Source organism: Chionomys nivalis, chromosome 13, assembly GCF_950005125.1.
Source record: "Chionomys nivalis chromosome 13, mChiNiv1.1, whole genome shotgun sequence".
Taxonomy (NCBI): domain Eukaryota; kingdom Metazoa; phylum Chordata; class Mammalia; order Rodentia; family Cricetidae; genus Chionomys; species Chionomys nivalis.
The window spans coordinates 46,002,714-46,023,109 of NC_080098.1; the positions used below are offsets into that span (position 1 = coordinate 46,002,714).

General features: G+C 35.6%; 1 protein-coding gene across 1 annotated transcript; it reads right to left on the reverse strand.

Moving 5' to 3' along the window:
- Positions 1-7,238: 7,238 nt before the first annotated feature.
- Positions 7,239-19,796, reverse strand: LOC130885523 (prolactin-7A2-like). The gene is made up of 7 exons (XM_057787061.1): positions 19,712-19,796; positions 17,103-17,162; positions 13,914-14,092; positions 12,337-12,423; positions 10,717-10,824; positions 8,881-9,060; positions 7,239-7,457 (listed from the first exon to the last, which is right to left on the reverse strand). The coding sequence occupies exons 1-7, from the start codon at positions 19,794-19,796 to the stop codon at positions 7,239-7,241; spliced, it is 918 nt and encodes a 305-aa protein (XP_057643044.1).
- Positions 19,797-20,396: the final 600 nt, after the last annotated feature.

Here is a 20,396-nt window from a genome sequence, read left to right on the forward strand (position 1 = left end):
TGAAGTCTCTGCATTCATTACAAAGCTGAGGTTCCTTAGCTGACTTACTCTATTGCGTGGTTCCTGGCTGAGGTTTTCTTACCTATGGGATGTCCTGTTGGGAATTTGGCTCATGGTGCTTCTTCATCTCCGTTGCAGTGCAATGAGTGCAACCAGCAGCTCAAAGGCTCCTTGTGAAAAAAACTGGAAAAGGAGAGGTATTGAACATTTTAATGAACTTGTCAGACAAGAAAATGTTGGGTTACTGGAATAAGGCGAGGAGAACAAAAGAGAAACTCATGAGTAAAACTCAACACGAAGGCATACTTAATGTAAACATAATGACAGTTTATGGGGTGCCCATTGTGACACTCAGTTCTTATCTCTTTTTTTACTCTCCTTGATGTTAATTGATTTTTGATTGATTTTGACCACATAAGTCTAATTATCAGGAACAGAGTACTTGTCTGCCCTGTCCTCCTATCATCTATACATTATCTATAGGCATGTGCTGCAAATATTTAAACCATTTCCAAACACTTTAGGGTTTCTGAGAAACTACACTTTTTCCCTTTGTTGAATCTACTGCAGTTTAATTTAGTTCTATTTCATTCACCTGATTCACAGCTATGACCTTCTCCAATTAACAATCATAGTGCCTTAGTGCCAGCAAACACTGACCTCCTGAAAGCAAGATCAGGAAATCAGCGATCTTCCACTCATCCTATGAAACCATTGTAACTCTAAGAAAAGAATTTTTTCTTTCAATTAATTTATGTTTGTAAATCTCTAAGAAAGAGTGGAAATTCCCCCCATTTACCTTGTTCTGCTTCTCAGAGGCTGCCGCTTTGTTTTTTACATGAAGTCACAGTATGTGCAGTTTGCTTCCTAGTGATGGAGAAGACTTTTCTGAAACGATGCCAAAGGCAACTGAGGTACGTAAAGATATTCTGTAAATTTCTGTACTAAGGCTACTGAGTATATGTCCTGAGACAGTATGATGACTTCATCAAAAAGATCCTTGATCAAAAGCTCATCAAAACCAGATCCCCATGGCACCTGAACTCTCTCATAGGAGGGGGTTTGACACCAACAGCATCAACAGTTTCCCTGATGTAGAGAAACAGAGCTATGCTGAAGTTCATTCATCTGAGGTTGCAGAGCATCCTCCACTGTAGGGTTTACCTCTGTGCTTCTGTAATAGTAATTAACTGTATTGCACAGTGAAAAATAATTACTTATTCACAGTTGCACAGATATACAGCTTTAGAGGTAGATAATTTCCTACATTTCAGATTGTTATCAGAAGATTTGAAAGTTTTGACCATTTTTACTTTTACTTTGAGTGATCTTTTAAAGTCATCCAATGTAGCAAGTTAAATGTCTTTGAAATTTATCCTGATTTTCAGTCATCATATCCTCCAAGAATTGGTTTTTTAGTGGCTATGCTCTTTAATAATTTGATTCTTAGTGTGAAATATTTGCATTTTGACAAGGACAACATATGTAATCTGTCACTTTTATCTTCATGCCTTCTTGCAATAAACACATGATTTCCCTGTGCCTAATAGTGAAAATGTGGTAAATAAGGTATTGAGAAGAATAAAAAGGTCTGGCTTTGATAGCTCACAATAATAAAGTAATATTTCCTTCCTATTTGGTTGGTAAAGATATGTATGCAACATTTTCATGAACATTGGGCCCCATATCTTATCATTAGTCAGTTATTCTCAAAAGCTTAGCTGACCATTTGCCCTTGGTCTCTAACCTGCGACTACTGTAAAGGGTTTGTCTGTACAATCTAGGCATAAACAGAGCTCTATAAGAAGGATTGACAGGTACATCTTACCGATTTAATACAGAAAAAAATCATCTTTTTGTTATCTGGAATCTCATAACGTATATGCTTTTGCTTGTTTTACCATACCAAATTTACCTAAGTTAAGTCAAGAAGTTGTTGGTTACAAGAACTATCATGTCAGAATTACACTGGTAGACATTTCTTGCTGTACTTGCTTTCAGGATCAGCATAAACCTGAATACCCCCATTGATGTTAGTTCTTGAGCAGATTCCTTTGTGTCTTTAGAACCAGGAAAGCCAGTTACTGTGGAGGAATATTCCAGTTCCATCTCAAATTACATAACATGATTTTTTTTCATTGCATGGAATAAGATGGTGAAGTGTCTTCATCAGTCAAGGCCAATCCGTTTGCTCTGAAATATTTACAACAGTAATGTCAACTGTCTGAATCTTACAAAGGTTCTTAGAGACCACTACTATCCACTGAATGATAGTGATGTAATATACTCCAAACAGTGACATTTCAGTCAATAACTTTATAGCTGCCAGGAGCTCTTTTTCCTGGATATATGTGTAACATTTGACAAATAAATCTTTCATGATGTCTTCAACTTTTAATCGATCAGCTTCATTTTCTCCTGGTGGTTTACTAAATGAATAAAAAAATGTCGATTTTGATTTTAAATGATAGATGTGGGGAGGGTCTGCAGACTCTCGGAAGGCCTAGTACTTTCTGTTTCATGAAGTTGTAGAATGGATTCTGAATTTCTCCTACATCTAGAACCTAACAAAAATTTTATGAAGGTTGAGTATGCATGAATATTTCTCATTCTTATATCAATTTCTTCCTCTAAAGATCTTAGTTCAGTATAATAAAATGGTTGTCAGGTCTTACTTTTTTAATCTATCTATAATCCACAATTATTCTTCATGAACTGTTGCAGTTTCTGTTAGTGAGCCTCAACCAAGGTTGGTGGAGTTAAGTCAACTGACTAAGTGGACTAACCAGGAACTAAGAAGCCGTAGACACATTAGCACATATAAGAAAGAAGTCTCTAGAATTGCTCTTGGTTGGGCCTGTATCCAGGAGCAACTACTCTCGATGAGTGCTTTCTAAAAAGGAATGGAGCTAGAGAGGTCATTTCCTCCCTACAAAATAATTTCCATGGAAACAAAAGATTGCCTAACTGTTCTCATACATTCTAAATATTGTTTTCAGTGGATATCTTGTGTTGCATATCCTCCAGCAACATTACAATATTTAGGACAAAATTGTACATAGGAATATGCTAGAGTCATTGGCCAAGCAGTGTTGTTAAATTTGGTTAAAACATGCAGAGGTGGCCTAGACCATGTCATCACACTGTGGGCCTGGTTGTACCATGATTTTACCAAAATCTCTTGCTCAGTTGTCTCATAGTTGGTTTAGGAAAAGGCAGAGAATTCATTGAGGCTTTAACACGCAGGTTGGAAAACAATGTAGAACCTGAAGGGTCTTGAAAGTCAAGATGAGATAACATGACAACTAATAATATTCAGAACTGCAAATCCAAGAGGCTTTTGTAATGCTTAATGGATAAAATTGTGTTAACATTTCCTATGCACACAGGAGTACACTTAACCACGTGTATGCAATTCAGTTCAAAGTATCCTATGCAATAATGAGTACATTCTAGGATATAAATATTAGTAAAATAGATTCTCTGCATGGGGAATTTATGCATCTGCTGCAATGTTACTTGGACTGTAAATTTACTTATAATTTATCTACCATATAGTGTGATTTTCTTTAATTGCTTCCTCCCCCCCACTCATTTCCAACTTTTTTTCAAATAACTCATCAAGCAAAATTTGTGCTGACATAGTTATGGTGTCACCTACTGGAGTGCAAGCCACCTAAAAGTGGCTATTCCCTTCTTTCCCTGAAGCCATTAACCATCAAGCACTCCTAAATTAGGGGGTGGATCTCATGTCACTTCTCCACTATGTGTATGAATGCTTACAATCTTGTTCTTTTTTTTTTTTTTTTTTTTTTTTTTTTTTTTTTTTTTTTTGGTTTTTCAAGACAGGGTTTCTCTGTGGTTTTGGAGCCTGTCCTGGAACTAGCTCTTGTAGACCAGGCTGGTCTCGAACTCACAGAGATCCGCCTGCCTCTGCCTCCTAAGTGCTGGGATTAAAGGCGTGCGCCACCACCACCCAACTACAATCTTGTTCTTGCACAGGTAGTTCTTATATAAGCAATCACAGCTACAGTGAGTCAATGGGTCCTACAACTTCCAAAAGACAATGATTTGTTCTGGTACTTGAGACACTCTATCTCTTAATAATTTTTCTGCCTGCTCTTCCAAAGTGGTGTCTGATACTTAGAATTTTCATAATATAGATATCCCACTGCTAGGTAAGCATAACACTAGCACTTGTTCTCCGGACTTTTATTATTTAAGAATTGCTTTGTTATATGATTGAGCATCCTTTGGGTATATGCCCAACAGTGGTATTCCTGGGTCCTGAGGTAGGTTGATTCCCAATTAATTGAGAAACTGCCATACTGATTTCCAAAGTGGATGTAAATGTTTGCATTCTCACTAGCAATGGAGGAGTTTCCCTTACTCCTCTCCAGCATGGGCTATCATTGATGTTTTTGGTCTTAGCAAATATGACTGGTGTAAGATAGTGTAAGATGGAATCATTTTTATTTGCGTTTCCCTGATAGCTAAGGATGTTAAACATTACCTTAAGGGTCTTTAGGCTATTTGAGATTCTTCTGTTGAGAATTCTATTTAGTTCTGTACCCCAGATTTAATTGAATTATTTGGAATTTTGATGTTTAATTTCTTGAGTTCTTTATATATTTTGGAGAACAGTCCTCTGTCTGATATGGGATTGGTGAACTACGTTCATAGCAGCATTATTCATAATGGCCAGAACCTAGAAACAACCTAGATGCCCCTCAATCAAAAAATAGATAAGAAAAATATAGTGCATTTACACAATAGAGTACTACTCAGTGTTTAAAAAAACCAATGATGTCTTGAAATTTGGATGCAAATGAATGGAATTAGAAAAAAACATCATGTGTGAGGTAACCCAGACACAAAGAGATGAACATGGTATGTACTCACTCATAAGTGGATACTGGCTGTAAAACAAAGGATAACAAGTCTACATTCCATGACCCTAGAGAAGCTTAGTAACAAGGAACTCTAAGGAAAACATATATAAATTCACCTGGAAAGGAGAAATAGACAAAATTTCCTGACAAAATTGGGAGCATGGGGATGGGAGGAGAAGGGAGGGCAGAAGGGAAAGAAGATGAGAGGAGGGAAAGGGGGAGAACTTGAGGCAATGGGATAGTTGAGATGAGGGAAGGACAGAGATGAGAGCAAAGAAAGCAATATTTTGATTGAGGGAGTCATTACGAGACTAGCAAAAAGCCTGACACTAGAGACATTCCCTGAAATTCGCAAGGATGACCCCAGCTAAGACCTTAAGCGATAGAGGAGAAGGTGCCCAAACTGGCTTGGCACTATAGTCATATTGATGAATATCTTAAATGTCACCATAGAACCTTCATCCAGTAACTGATAAAAACAGAGGCAGAGACCCACAGTGGAGCACTGGGCTGAGCTCCCAAAGTGCAGTTGAAGAGTGGGAGGAGTGAGAATAAGAGCAAAGAGATCAAGAGCATGATTGGGACATCCACTGAAACAGTTTTATCTGAGTTAATGGGAGCCAGATAAGGAAGGAATGAGCATAGGACCAAACTAGACCCTCTGAGTGGCTGGGCCAATCTGCGGGGCCACTGGCAGCAGCACCAGGATTCATCCCTACTGTGTGTAGTGGCTTTTTGGAACCCATTCTCTTTTGATGGATACTTTGCTCAACCTATATATATATAAGGAAGGGCCTTGGACCTTCTTCTAAGCAATGTACCTTACCCTTTCTGAGGAATGGAGGTGGGTCTTGGGTGAGGAAAAAGGTGGAGGGAATGGGGGGAGGGGAGGAAATGGGAAGTGGGATTGGTATTTAAAAGTGAAAAAAGAAAGTTTTTTTTTAAAAAAAAAATAAACTAAATTAAAAAAAAAAAAACCTGAATCACTTTGCTAGTTGAATGAACTGTGAAAAGGAAATTCTCTAATAAGGCCCAAGAGCTTCAGCTAGTCTCTGAGTACAGAGCTCAAATTTTAGAATTAAATTTAAGATTGAGCAGTTTATTTGACAAGAGGTAAAAGCTATATTTAACTGTGACTATATGGATAAGTTTAGAATGCAGTTAAGAATTATGCTGGCCTATTAAAGTGGTGGCTTCAGGTGAGTGCAGGAAATTTAGGTGCAAGTATAGAACCCAGCCATGACAAACTCAATAGAGACCTGAGTTTCAGTAGTTTACCCAAAAGCAATATCTGGTTCCAAGAAAGATCATAAACTTAGACTACCCAGGAACAGACCATCCAAAGTAAATTCCTAATGTTCCAATCTTTGTAAATAGACTCATCTGCCAGCACACACCCATCACTTTTCACCAGGACACCCCTAGACAAATGCCAGCTAATCAGGGGTCCTGAACCTTAGAAATCCCTCATCCCACCTTTGATACTATAAAAACCCAACCATAACTGAGTTTGGTGCTCTCCTATCATTCCAGTATTTTGGACACAAGGAGTGGGGGTAGATCCAAGTTTGCAAACTTGTTTTAGAATAAAGGGTCTTTGCTTTTATATACAGGACTCGGTCTCCTAGTTGGTTTTGGGGAACTCTGTGATTTTGGCATAACACCAGAATAGGCACTCACCAGAGTAGCCCAGATCACAAGGTGTACCAGCCTGCTGAATCTAAAGAGAACCTAATGGCATGGAACGATATTATAAGGTCTGATGGACCAAAGGGACTACTTTTGTTTGCAGAATATGAATCCTGTCCCAAACCTAGAGATTAGAAAGGAATAGATTTGACTCCTGAGACTAGACTGGACTGCAGAGTGTGGTATTATGTGGTCTTCAATGAGTGTAGTGAGCACGGTTGACTTACCCATTAGAGAAAAGACATAGCAAAGCATCAGAGTGCTATGTCCTGGCCTGGAAGAACCAGTTGAACGGCTATGGCGTGGGACTAAAGGATAGGTTTTGGCAAACTGAATGACTTTCTTGAGATATTCCAATATTCCCATTGCTTATTAACATTGAAATACTTTTAATGGTAAATTTATTCTCTGACTCTATTGAGTTTGTCAACATTAATGTTTACTGTGATTCCAAAGTAAGTAGTAGATTGTTCCATTTGCAATTTAAATCTCTTAAAATATTAACACATTAACTACTAAATGAATAAAAGTTACAAACAAGTTTTCTTTTTAAGTTTTGTCATATAAACAATGTTTATTTTTCTTTTAAATATACCCATTACATTAAAGCATACTTTCAAAATTTATAAAATTAAGACTATTTAAAAGGGTTCAGCATCATGAGTTATCTCTAATTTGGGGGTAGAAGCACACATCACTTTTAACAAGCATCACACAACTCAAGAGCTGAAGACAAGTGTTAACCATATTCATGTCTTCACGTAAACAATAAGATAATTTACAAAGAGCAAATAGCCGAAAATCTTCATCAGATGATTGGAAGTCTTCAAGACCCGCCAGGACAGCGTGCTTTACAATCTCTATTTTTCCATAAGTCTAATGACCAAAATGACAATCAGTCAGTAATTACTTATACAGTTTGTGCTTGCTTTTTCTTTTCTTTCTGGATATCAATTTGAATTTAATGAAATAATAAGGGTTTAACAAAAATGCTACTATTATTCTGTAAGCTAACACAACAATAAAACATTGTGACAGGTAAGAGCATCTTTCAAGCCTCATCAGAGATGTTTCTTCTGACAGTGGATAGTAATTAACAAAGACATCCACTACTGGACAATGTGCAGAGAGTGACAGAGACTTTGAACAACTCAGCTCTTTATCAAACTCCTCCCTCAGGTATCCATTATTTACATGGATGAGGAGATAAAAATAAATTATAAGAGACATAGATGGTGGTAGGTGGAAAGAAAAAGCATCTTCAAGACACCACAGGACTGATAAAGAATTAAACTCAGAGAGACTGTGACAGCATGCACAAGACGTGAACAGCTTCAAGCCAGACAAAATCCCAGCACTGAGAAAGGGAACTGGACACAGAGATTAGCCAGAAAGTTATTAGCAATTGCTATCTTCTGAAAAGAGGATAAATCAATTCTTCCAAAAGAGTATCTTTGGGCATATCGACCATATCCTAGGTCAGGATCCATGCCTAGGAGTAACTGGCCAACACATAACATACTCAAAGGCATTTTTACTTTTTTAGGGGGTGGACTTTTTATTTGGGGTAAGTATATTTGTCTTATTTATTCTCCTTTTCATAGTTTTTTAGACTTTTTTGATTTCTGTTTTTTGTCTTTTGTTTTTTATCTTGTTTTATGAGACAGGGAGGTACTGAAAGAAATAACCTGAAGTTAGGTACATAATGTAGTAGAGAAAATCTGTAAGGAGTTGGGAGGGTAAAGACTGTGACGAAAATATATGGTAGAAAAAGTATTTCATATAAAAATTAGGAAAAGAATATCTGTTATCACAAAGAAAAATATAAGAATATCAAACTTCCATCACAAGCATGGATTTTCACGTGTCAAAAACTTGCTACTATAAGTCTGTCAGTCACCTAAAAGTAAAAGCAAGATCCATATACACATTTTCTTTCATTAAATTGGCTTCAAATGAAATCTGTCTTTTTATTTTTCTGATGATGAAGGACCAGTATTTCCAACTTGAACATAGACTTGTGTTTGGTTTTGGTAATGAATACTGATTGGCTAGTGGTGATTTAATGGGAACCTCCAATGCAATAGTCAGAGGTATTTAAATTTCTCCAGAGCAATAGATGCTGTTCAAATTACTGGGGAAAAGTTATACTTTAATCTCTTTCCATTAGTTCTGAGACAGTTATAAGACTGGGTGCCAAAAATGTGTTCTTGCAAAGTGAGGTGTTTCAACACTTAATATCCACTGCAGAAGTCGTATCATTCGCAAATGAGGACGTAAAGGTAAGACTACTACTCACCTTGTTGAGTATTCTCTTGCTGTCCTCAAAAAGTTCTGCATTTTTTGTCCTAATGTCTCTGGCTATCGAGAGGACAGCATCATGTGTTCCTGGTGTACTTTCAAGTATGGTCAGGAGGTTGTGAAGAGTGTCATTCCAAGCCTGTACTCTACTGAGTATCAGTTCTGGAAAATCTTGAACCTAAGCAGCCATGTTTCAGCAATTGCATGAAGATAAAGGAAGTAAAGAAGGGTTAGTTACTTTCTGTTTTTAGTGAGACAAACAACTTAAATATCTATTTGTTATTTTTATGAGCAGGTAAAATGGTTTGGGGACTAAAAATAATATAAATTAACAAAGTAAAGATGAATAACCTGTCATCCAAAAATTTTATATGTATCTCTTATTTCCAATTACCCATTTTATTGATCATGTTTTGTTTTTCATATGAAATTCTGCCCTCTGACCTCCCTGTTAGTACTTACACATTTCAGGGGAACACCATAATTTTCTGGGGCTTAGTTAGTATATTGATTGAGGAAAAATAGACCCCACACAATGTAAAGGGCAAGAAATTTAACTTAGATTCATCACACAAAAAGTAGATTGTTCACAATCATAATTTTTTAGGCTTTATTGGGATATTAATAAAAACATGGCATTAATAAGTGTGGTTTCCCAGTCTAGAACACACCCTTTCCTATCCACTAGAACAACAAAAATATGTAGTGGAACATCTAAGTGTGAAGAACAATGGAACAATGAGATATCATTGTCTTTAACAGTGTAACAATATGAATAGAAATAACAGAAATTTGACTTTCCAATGTGTTCTAGGATCTTGCATAACATATATTCCTGGTTTAAAATATTTCTTGTGCTGATATGTTTAGCTATTGTACTGACAATGAAAAGAGTAGAGAGGTATCCAGCAAACATTGTTATGGAAATAGGAAAAATATATGAAGAGAAAGGAAAAGACTCAAAGGTGTTGATAATGTAGTCTCCTGGGACCATAGCTGCATATGAATAAAGAGTGAAGACTTGAGTTGGGTGGAGCCTGACACCCATTCTGATATAGAAGGCTGATGGTCCAAGTTCCATGAAATTTTCAATGCCTCAGTCTACTTACATCAGTTATCTTTTGTGAATGTTAATAGCAGCAAAATCAACAAAGCATGTTGTAGAGTGCTTAGCCATGGAGTACCTATCTTGAAACCTTTTCCTTCCTTCATTTTGCCTTATTATGTTCAGATGATAACTAAATCAGTTCATTTGAAAATAAGTTATAGAAAAGAATCATTAGGAAAGAATCAAACAGTTGTAAATTAGAGTTGTAGTGATATATAGACCTCATAACAACTGGGGGCATGGTTCATTCTGAGAAACATTAGACAGTTTTTATAGTCCTCCCTTGTTCAGGTTCTTACAGTTAAGACAAGGAAAAAAAATTATCGAAATTGTGAGAAAATGAATAGGAAAGTAAGAAGCAGAAGTAAATCAGTTTGAGTCTTGAAAATCAAGAAGACTAAGTATGGTTGTCAATGGTGTAAGAGTTCTCACGAGGGAGCCATTCACTGGTAACATACAAATAACACAACTGTATATGCATTTATTAAACAAGCTCTAGTGGTGAGATGTCATTAAACTGAAACCCTCTTCTTAATGGACAATTTATGAGCCTGTTGTAATATTACTTAACAATTGCTTGTTTTGTTTATGTAGTATCTAACATGATTTTACTTTGTTCATTCTCCATTTCCTGTAGGCATGATGAAGCAAAGTTAGTCTACAGCTTCAGCTCTTCCGTAAAATAAATAAATAAATAAAAATAAAAAAATCAAACTAAAGACTCACAGTGATCTTTTGGATTTCATCCATGTTTTTTGGCGTTTTGATGGAGTAATTGTGGCAGCAACTGAGAGTCTTGACCAGAAACTCCTGATCCACAAAATACTCAAGCATCTGTATATGTCAAAATTAATATTCAGTTAACTGGAGTCTGGAAAATAAGTCATTGGATCCATAACAAGAATATTAATGCACACAATGAAATCTGCATGAAAGCAAGGATTAAAGACTTAATAATGTGAACGTGTTGATACCTTTCTCCTGATTTTATTCTTCATCTAAATGTCCAAAGTTCCAACCCTTTCTCCTATTCATTCGTCTCCTACTTGATTTTCTTATTCTCCCTAAATGTTTCTTTATTGATGGGAAGCGTTTAAAAAGTAACAAAATAGTAAATTCAAAGTGTCTTACACAGTTTTTCCTGTAGAATCTGGGCCCAGTGTCAGCATACTGTTTCTAAATTCATCAATTTCTTGCTTCCTTTTTATCCAAATTGATATGTGTCTATTAACTAGGTATTAACCACTGAACCTTCTCTTTATTCTTATCTAGGCATTTAAAAATTGTATGTTTTCTTTCTATTACAAGTTAAAATATATACTGGTACCATACAATGTTAATCATAAATCCTGACCAGAATTGTATCAAATTTACAAAAATAGATAAAACAAACTGACCATTTTTAGGAATTAGTAAGCAATGAAATAAAAAAGCAACAAACTTTTTATTTGCATATTGATTAATATATAATCTTAAATATTATATTTTAAATATACTATTAATAATTTATTTTAAACTGATCATCACAAACTGTGCAAAAGTTTAGTGGATTACCAGGAATGTTAAAAGTTTGAAAGAGGATCAGTAAAAAATGAGGAATGAGAAACTTTCATTTCATTTCATTTCATAAAAACACCATCATAACACAATATTATAAATGAAAGGATACATGATCTTGATACCCATTGTTTTACTGAAGCCTAATGTTTTTCTCCTTTATGTTAACTGACCTTGAACAGATAACAAGCAGTCATCAGGAGGAGAAAAACTATTTTTTCCTGTCAAACAGCCCCTTACTGGGTGAACTCTAAAGCTGGTTCTCTAACAGAATTTCCAACATGGGAGTTCCCGAAAAGCAAGTAGTGTTTTTCCTACCTTTGGGCATTGTCTCCATTTAGATTGCTTCTCTTTCCTCCACCTAACTGACTACAGTGTACGTCAACCTTTTGGATATATGCCATGAACTAAGTAAAAACAAATCAGTATTTCTTGCTCCTTAAAAGCTAGATCTGGATATCAGAATTCTTCTCTAGGCACAGTGATTTTAGTTTTATGCCACAACTATGATTTTTTAAATCAAAAAGTAAATGAATTTAGAGAAAATCTTTACCAAATTATTTCATTTTATTTTCCCAGTCAATTTCCCCAAAGCTTTCCCGTTCCCATTTTTCCTTCTACCACCAGAGGCTTTCTCTTATAATACTCCAAGAATGTTGTATCCTGATCTAGCTGCAGATGTATGTTACTTGACACTTGATATTCAATGCTTTCTCTTGTAAGGCCAGGTAACGTCATTAGCATGAAGGCTTTTTTGAGGGAGAAGGTGGGAATAAGCAAAGTACTTACGAATTTGTCATATGACTCTGATTGTGAGACGAGCTGAGTCCAGAGTGGGGTATGGCAAAAATAAAAATAAATAAAATAAAAATAAAACTGTTAGTAAAGACACAACAAGAATGCATACTTATTGCAAAAAGAGAGAGAGATTCTCTGGGTGTGCATATTTATACTGAAGCCAGGTCTAGTGTATCCTCCATGACCTTGATTGACCTTGACCAGGTACCTTACAACCCTCAGGAAGACAGAACCAGTTTCTTTTGTAATCCAGCTTTCTCAGTGGATAAATTTGTACTCCAGAAACCTTTCATATTATTCCCAGAATTTAGGAGTTCATGAGAAGCTAATACATTGTTGTTTTTTGCCTTTTTCTCTGCTTGAGTTATCACAGTTTAGACTCATTCTATCCATTTATTGTGGCACAGTACAATGTAGTTTTCCTGAATTTGATGTCTTCAGTGTGCTAAGAAAAGATGTCAAGAGAAACCAGGTTGTAGACACAAGATCGTAGATTTTTAATACTAACTATTAAAGCATTATATTGCAAGTGCAAAGATTTTTTTAAGGAAACAACAATGATCAAGGGAGATGGACCTTAAAAACCACTCTATTTCTTGTAAACCAAAAACTTCCAGAAGTTGTCCCATTCCGATTCTGCTTTAAAGTAGCTGGAACTTTCTTACACTCTTGGAAGTTTGTTACACGAAACTTGGATCCTTTCCCGTGTTTAGTTCAATCAAATCATTAACTTGAAGACTTTCGGGGAGAAAGGAGATGGAAACAAGGGAGGTACTTACAAATTTATGGTGAAATTTTTCTGAGAACTCACTTTCAATCTAAGACCGGATGAAGGGAATGAGAGAAAAACTAGTGAGTTAAAAGACAACATCAATTCATAGTCATTACAAAAACAGACTCAGTCTTCCTGTGTCCATTTCTGTACAGAAATCTTATCTACTGTATCTTCCTTGAAACTGATTGACCTTGAAAAGAAAACGTACAGCCCATTGGAACAGAGAATCTGTTCATCTTCTAAATCAGCCTTCTAAGTGAATAAACTCAGGCGTTGTACTCTTTAAACAAGGATCCCCAGTCTTTAAAAGTTTAAGATGCTAATACTTGTGTGTGAGATTTGTGTGGGTGTGTGTGGATGTGTGTGTGTGCATTTTGGTTGGTTGGTTTTTCCTCTTGACTTGACATCACAATTTAGATTAGTTTCATTCATTCCATGTGACTCCCTGCAATGCGCGTCTCCTGCTAAACAAAGATGCTAATAGAGGTTGGTCTCTAGCAAGCAAACTAAGGAAGTCAGACCTCTTCCCCAGCTCTGTCTACTAGATTTTTATGCCACAAATAAAAATTTAAGAAAATTTGAAGGTAAGTAGGGAAAATTCCAAATCTCATTGAAGTCTTCAAATACCATTGAAATTTCAGGAACATACCCTATTCTCCTCACTTAATTCTGTCAATAGCTGATACTTTATAAATAGAAACATGAATTATTATCAATTTGGTTAATGATAACTGTAAATAGGGTACAGAATAATCTTTGACAAGAGTTTGCTAGAGATAAGTGAAGTACTTACATATATCTTACGCATTTCAATGTTGAGCTTACTGATATTATGCAAGAGTATCATGGCATGATCAAAGAATTCTTTGAGGTATAGGTTATCATCATCAGTCTCGTTAGTACTCAAAGGCACAGAGGCCACATTCTCCCATAAAAGGAGGTTTGACACCAGCAGCAGTAGAATTGCCCCTACTAAAAGAAACAAAAGTCATTCAGATTCATTTATCCAAAATTATCAAAAGAAATTGCGTCATCTTTCCTCAGTGCCATCCCCGTGTGATCTGATACTGTATAGCAGTAGTAGTGAAAAACGTCTTTTAAAATGAAAATGTAATTACTGTTACATTTGGACAGGTATATGGTATCCGAACTTATTGACTTCCTACAGTTTGGGATTGATATCAGAAATAATTGTGAAATTTTCATCATTAGAGAATTAAATCAATTGTCTTTTAGTTCAACGTTATAAGAATTTATGAAGAATTTATGCTGGTCTTCAGGTTAACCTTCCTCTAAGACATCATTTGTCCTTTCAATTTTGAGATTAATAAAGTTACATCATTTACCCCTTCCCTTTCCTCCACCAATAACCTCATATACGTCTCCTTGCTCTTTTTAAAACTCATGGCCTCTTTTTATCATTAATTGTTGCTATGGATATATGAGTATGTGCTTTTATACATACATAGTTATATATGTACGTATTACCTTAAATATATATGTGTAATATTTATAAACTTTTAACATTATATTCTTTTAAGATTTCCAGGAAGAATCATTTAGTATAGATAGCCAATGGGTGTGCTTTTTCCTGGGGAAGACTATTTCTCCTACTGTCGTCATGCTGTGCCGTAGCTGCCTGTAGTTCTTGGTGTTAGGTTGGGCCTCCTGGACTTTACCTAATTTTTGTTAGAATACTTAGTGTGTTTTTTTTAATTTATTCAGCTCATGATTAGGCAATCATGCTGGTGTGACTTCCTAGGTGTAGCTTCTGAGATTCCTAGAAGATACAATCTCAGAGTAAACTCCCTGTTCCTCTTCACATAAGCCCAGAAGTCATTGTGTAAGATGAGGAGGAGAAATATGAGCTTTCCAAACTAAGTGTGCAATGTGTGCATTTAAGAGGGTAGCATGGTGGTTTTCATTTTATCTTCTGTCTTGAAAAGAGTAAACACACGAGTGGCTGTTGTGTAACACAAAGGATGGCAAGATCCCTGTATGTAAAGAATCTCTGGACTGGCTCTATTATCTTACACTAATAATTCTGAGTTTGCCATTCTACAACAAGTTTTAGAATGTTTTTTCTATAAAGTTGAACTTTCCAATAACCCTCTGGGTAGACTGATCCTGTATAATGTTATCAAACTGTATCGTGGAAAGGGAAGACTGCTAGAATTAATTGGTTTTTTTCCCTATATCCTAGTATCAGCTGTGGTAGGATAGATTGTCAACACTATAGGCTCTCCCTTATGCATTGTGATTCAGTACACACCCAGGCTCTCTCAGCTATAACTGAATTTCAGGGAACACATCCACAGTCTTGAGACTCAGTGTCAGAAGAATTTGTTTCTTATAGAGATCAAGTTTCATCTTTTAGCACTTGACTGCAGAAGCCCCAGTAATCTTTGTTTTATTTACTTGCCTTGCTCTATAAAACAGTCTGTTTTAAATGTGTTTCTTTTTAACAATGAGAAGTGTTGGTGTCATCATCAAATTATATTTTATAGGTGGATAAAAGCTCTACATATTGATAATTCGTATTTTCCAAGACATGAATCACCATGTAGATATCAAAATGAAAATTTAATTTGGTTTTTTAGTAAACAAGTGTAAAAAAGATCCTCATGTCTAGTATATATGATAAATGCAACTATAAATATTCTAAATAAAATTAAAGTACTTGAAAGATTTATTTATATTAAAATAACCCAAATTACACATATTGTAAACAATTAAAGCATCAAAAGGATTGTGTACTACATATTAAAACCATCAACTATTCTAAGAAAAATAAAATTACTTAAAATAAATATTTTTTTCTTTTTTGAGCTCATGATAATTATATCCGTTACCTCTTTCCTTTCTTGACTCCAAAAACTCTTTTCTCTTTTAAATTCATGAACATTTCTCTAGTTGCTACCATTATAGACATATATCCACACATGTCTTCAAATTACATATGTATATATATGTATGTATAATGTGCTCAGCCAGTAGAATATAAATTATATATATGATTTTAGGGTTAACTCTTTGATATTGATCTAAATTGAGACAATATTTCTTATTGTAAAGCTAAATTTTCAAAAAATCATAATGCTTTCCCTAATTTATCTTATGCATGATAATTATACATATATAAAAACATCTATAGTTCTTCCATTTATTAATTGAAAAGTATTCACAGTTTAAGTTGAACACAAGGAGCTAAAGGTATTGGTTTTTGTTTTAGAAAATCTAATCTTAGAAATTTTATCAAGAATAGAAGGTAAATATTATATAGTTTCCTTTTTGAAACATATTTTCTGGATTGACCATTTTATGGCTGTATGGAAAGATCCTCATCTGCAACCCTTGAAAACCAAGTCCCCACAACAGAAAATAAGATTAAGTTCATTCAAATAAAGCATCTCATAACAGAGATCCAGAAATCAGAACATTGTACAGTCTAAATTTTACAGTTACTGAAAATTCAGTATAATCCCCTTTTAACTCATTCTAATCAAATGTCTCAGTTTCTGCAATTTGACTTTTTGATGTTGATCATTTCATGTCCTGGTCTTTTTAGGTTGTGTAACACACTTATCACTAGATTTTGAAAAATCTTTCTATCTAAGTAGGTTAAGAAAATCCACAAAGTCTCTAGATATTTCTACATGTCTCCTAGAATGAAGTCTCCTTTTAATGACCACTAATGCAAGAGTGTATGGTGCATTTATTTCTACCGAAACGATTAGAAAGCCTAATTATACCTGATTATACTTGTCCTGAATAGGAATGAATGGCAGTTTGTTCATTCCAAAAGGGGCAAAAAAGGATATAAAAATGTAAATTCTCCTATTGATCTTCTAAGTCAAAGGGACATCTTAGCTTACTTAAAAGAACACAAGGAAAGAGTTACTTACAGGAGCATGGGTGAAAGAAAGACAGTGGCATCTCTGAGGAGTCCTGGCACACCTTGGCTGTCTCAGCGCAGTCTCACCTCCAGTAAATAGTCCTCCTCCTATATAGGCTGTTGAAACATCCTGAAGGCCACACAATGCTAGGAGGCAAGAAGAAATAACATTAGGAATAAAGGTGAAAATCATATGACTCTTCAACTTCAGGCAGGATTTAACAACCTCATGACCACAATGATTCAAGTAGTCAGTATGACCCGTTTAGCTTATTTGAAGAATATTTTCTAGGATCAAAATGAAGTTGCAAATAACTATCTCTCTTTCACAAAAATTAGTATGAATTCCATGCCTTAGCAAAATATCTGTGTCCCAGACTTCCACTTTTCTTCAGTTACTTATGAGTTTCTGTCACTGAATCTTGGTAAAGTTGACATATTTATTTCACTGTGTCTGGAAGTTGCAACACAACACCACAGTTCTGCATTCCAAGCAGTTTAACATTTATGAATCTTTTTTTGCCAGAATCCAGAGAACACAGTAAATTGTTTATTTCTACACACTAGGCACAATAGGTAAGTAATTTAAGGTGCAAATCTAGACATGTAGAGGATTTTTTGTTATTTGTTTGCTTGGTCATTTTGTTTTGGTTTTGTGAGGGGTTTTTTTTTTTTTGGTAGTCAAAGTATGTTTATTAGCCAAATATCATACAGGTCTTCATGCTGAAGCTTGGAATATTCTACCTAAGCCACAGATTTTCTGCCAGTCTTACCTACACAAACATAGGTTCTGTCATGAACTGGTCTCAAATTTAATCAGAATATATTTGGCTAGACCTATGGCAGTGGTATACAATTGACTGAGTATATATGTCAGAATTAGATGGGGAGTCACATTTATTTGTTCTAAGAAGGTCTTTTTACGACACTTCATAGAAGTGCCCAGAGCAATGTCATCTGAAAGTAAAGCAAGAGTGTGGAGTCTTCATTTAAGTCACAGTTAGATATTTTTTTATACTGCAATCAAAGCATGTGCTATATCGTTCTCTAGTTTGCTAAAAATTACTATTGTTTGCATCCAACACATTGTCAATAGTCTTTATTTCATGAATAAACATTTCCCCAGAAATCATCAGCAGGGTCTGGTCAGAACTGGATTTCTCTGAATAGAGGAGGAGATAAAACTAATGGTCTTCTGCTGCTGTGTAGAAACTGGTTCCTTGGTGAAGAACAGGTCAGTGAAAATAAAAAAAATTCAGGGAGCCTGAGGAGCAGTGGGTAGATGTGGACATAGAGATACAAGTGTGAAAATGATTTAGAATCTTTTTTTGTTGGAAACTATTTTCCTCAGATTATATATATATATATGTGTGTGTGTGTGTGTGTGTGTGTGTGTGTGTGTGTGTGTGTATGGGATATATATATATATGAAATAAGATAAGCAAGGAACATCTTTCTTCTGGAGTTCATATTGTATACCAGAATCAGGAAGATAATGCCTGAGCATAAGAAGTGTAAATTAAACTTCCTTTTTAGAGGACAGGAAAGCCTTTGGGGATAGACATTGTTCTTCTGTCACTGGACCCTTTCTTCACACTGATCTAACTAACAAAGAATATTTGACCAAAGGGCAGTCAAGAGGTCATGAGACTCAAGGATTATTCTGAGGAATGATGCTCTTAAAAATAGGCCTGGTCCCATTCATTTGCATTCAAATTTCAGGATATCCTTGTTTTTTTTTTTACCACTGAGTAATACTCCATTGCGTAAATGTAGCACATTTTCTTTATTCATTCTTCAGTTGAGGAGCATCTAGGTTGTTTTCAGGTTATGGCTAATTACAAATGATGCTGCTATGAACATAGTTGAACAAATGTCCTTGTAGCATGATTCAGCATCCTTTTGGTATATGCCCAAAAGTGGTATTGCTGGGTCCTGAAAAAGGTTGATTCTCAATTTCCTGAGATATCACCATACTGATTTCCAGAGTGGTTGTACAAGTTTGTATTCCCATCAGCAATGGAGGAGTGTTCCGGTTACCCTCTCCAGCTAACATTGGTATTTTTGGTCTTAGCCATTCTGACTTGTGTAAGATGTTATCTCAGAGTCATTTTGATTTTTATTTCCCTGAATGTTAAGGATGTTGAACATTTTCTTAAGTGTCTTTTGATCATTTAAGATTCTTCTGAGCCGGGCGGTGGTGGCGCACGCCTTTAATCCCAGCACTCGGGAGGCAGAGGCAGGCGGATCTCTGTGAGTTCGAGACCAGCCTGGTCTACAAGAGCTAGTTCCAGGACAGGCTCCAAAACCACAGAGAAACCCTGTCTCGAAAAACCAAAAAAAAAAAAAAAAAAAAAAAAAAAAAAAAAAAAAAAAAAGATTCTTCTGCTGAGAATTTTGTTTAGATCTGAACCCCATATTTTTATTTAGAATTTTGATGTCAAATTTCTTGAATTCTTTATTTATTTTGGAGATCAGCCTGCTTATAGTGGGAAGAGCCTTTGTCCTTCCTCGGAGAAATGTGACTTGCCCTCTCTGGGGAGTGGATGCAGTAGAGGGGGGAAGGTGGACTAAATGGGAGGAGGGAAGAGAGTGAGTTCTGGGATTGGTATGTAAAATCAAAAAAGATAGTTTGCTTTCTGTTTGTTTAATGAAATAAAAAAGTGGGAAAAAGGAATAGACCTGATCCCATTCACCCATGACTGAGATGATCTTGATTGCCTCTTGCTGTGGGAGTTCCTTCAGCTCTTTCAGCTGATAGCCTTTAAGATACCAGCCCATTTAGACTTGGTCTCTTATACTATAAATGCAGCTATAAAACATGTGCTCACTCTCATTCTGGTTCTCACTTATGACTGCAAACTGACCATTTCCTCTTCCCAGTATTCTCTTATTCTCATTGCCCCACTTATACTTCCTGCCTGGGTACTGGCCAATCAGTATTTTATTAAAATACAAGTAACAAATCTTTACAGACTACCAGACCATTGTCCCACAGCAGCCCCTTCCATGGAGTACTTGAAGGGTCCCCAAATAGTGAGTAAAATATCTCATTGAGAAAGACAGTAGATTATAAAGAGTTAAATGTACTCATGATTTCCCATTCAACCCTGGTCATTCTTATTCAAAGGGATCAACTGAACAGAGTGATAGATTCTTTCATTATTTTAGTAACAGCTTGTTAATATTTTATTAATACCTGTAATTACCGAATTCCAATATCAACTATCTTCTACAACACTAGGTTTCTATATGGAAATTAAGTTTTTAGATTTAGTTTATGTGCTCTTTTAACCATCTTTTCTCCTGCCTTCCCATCCTCACATCATTTGCTGTATCTTATCTCCATTGTTCTTCTTTCTTCTTAACACATCTATATTT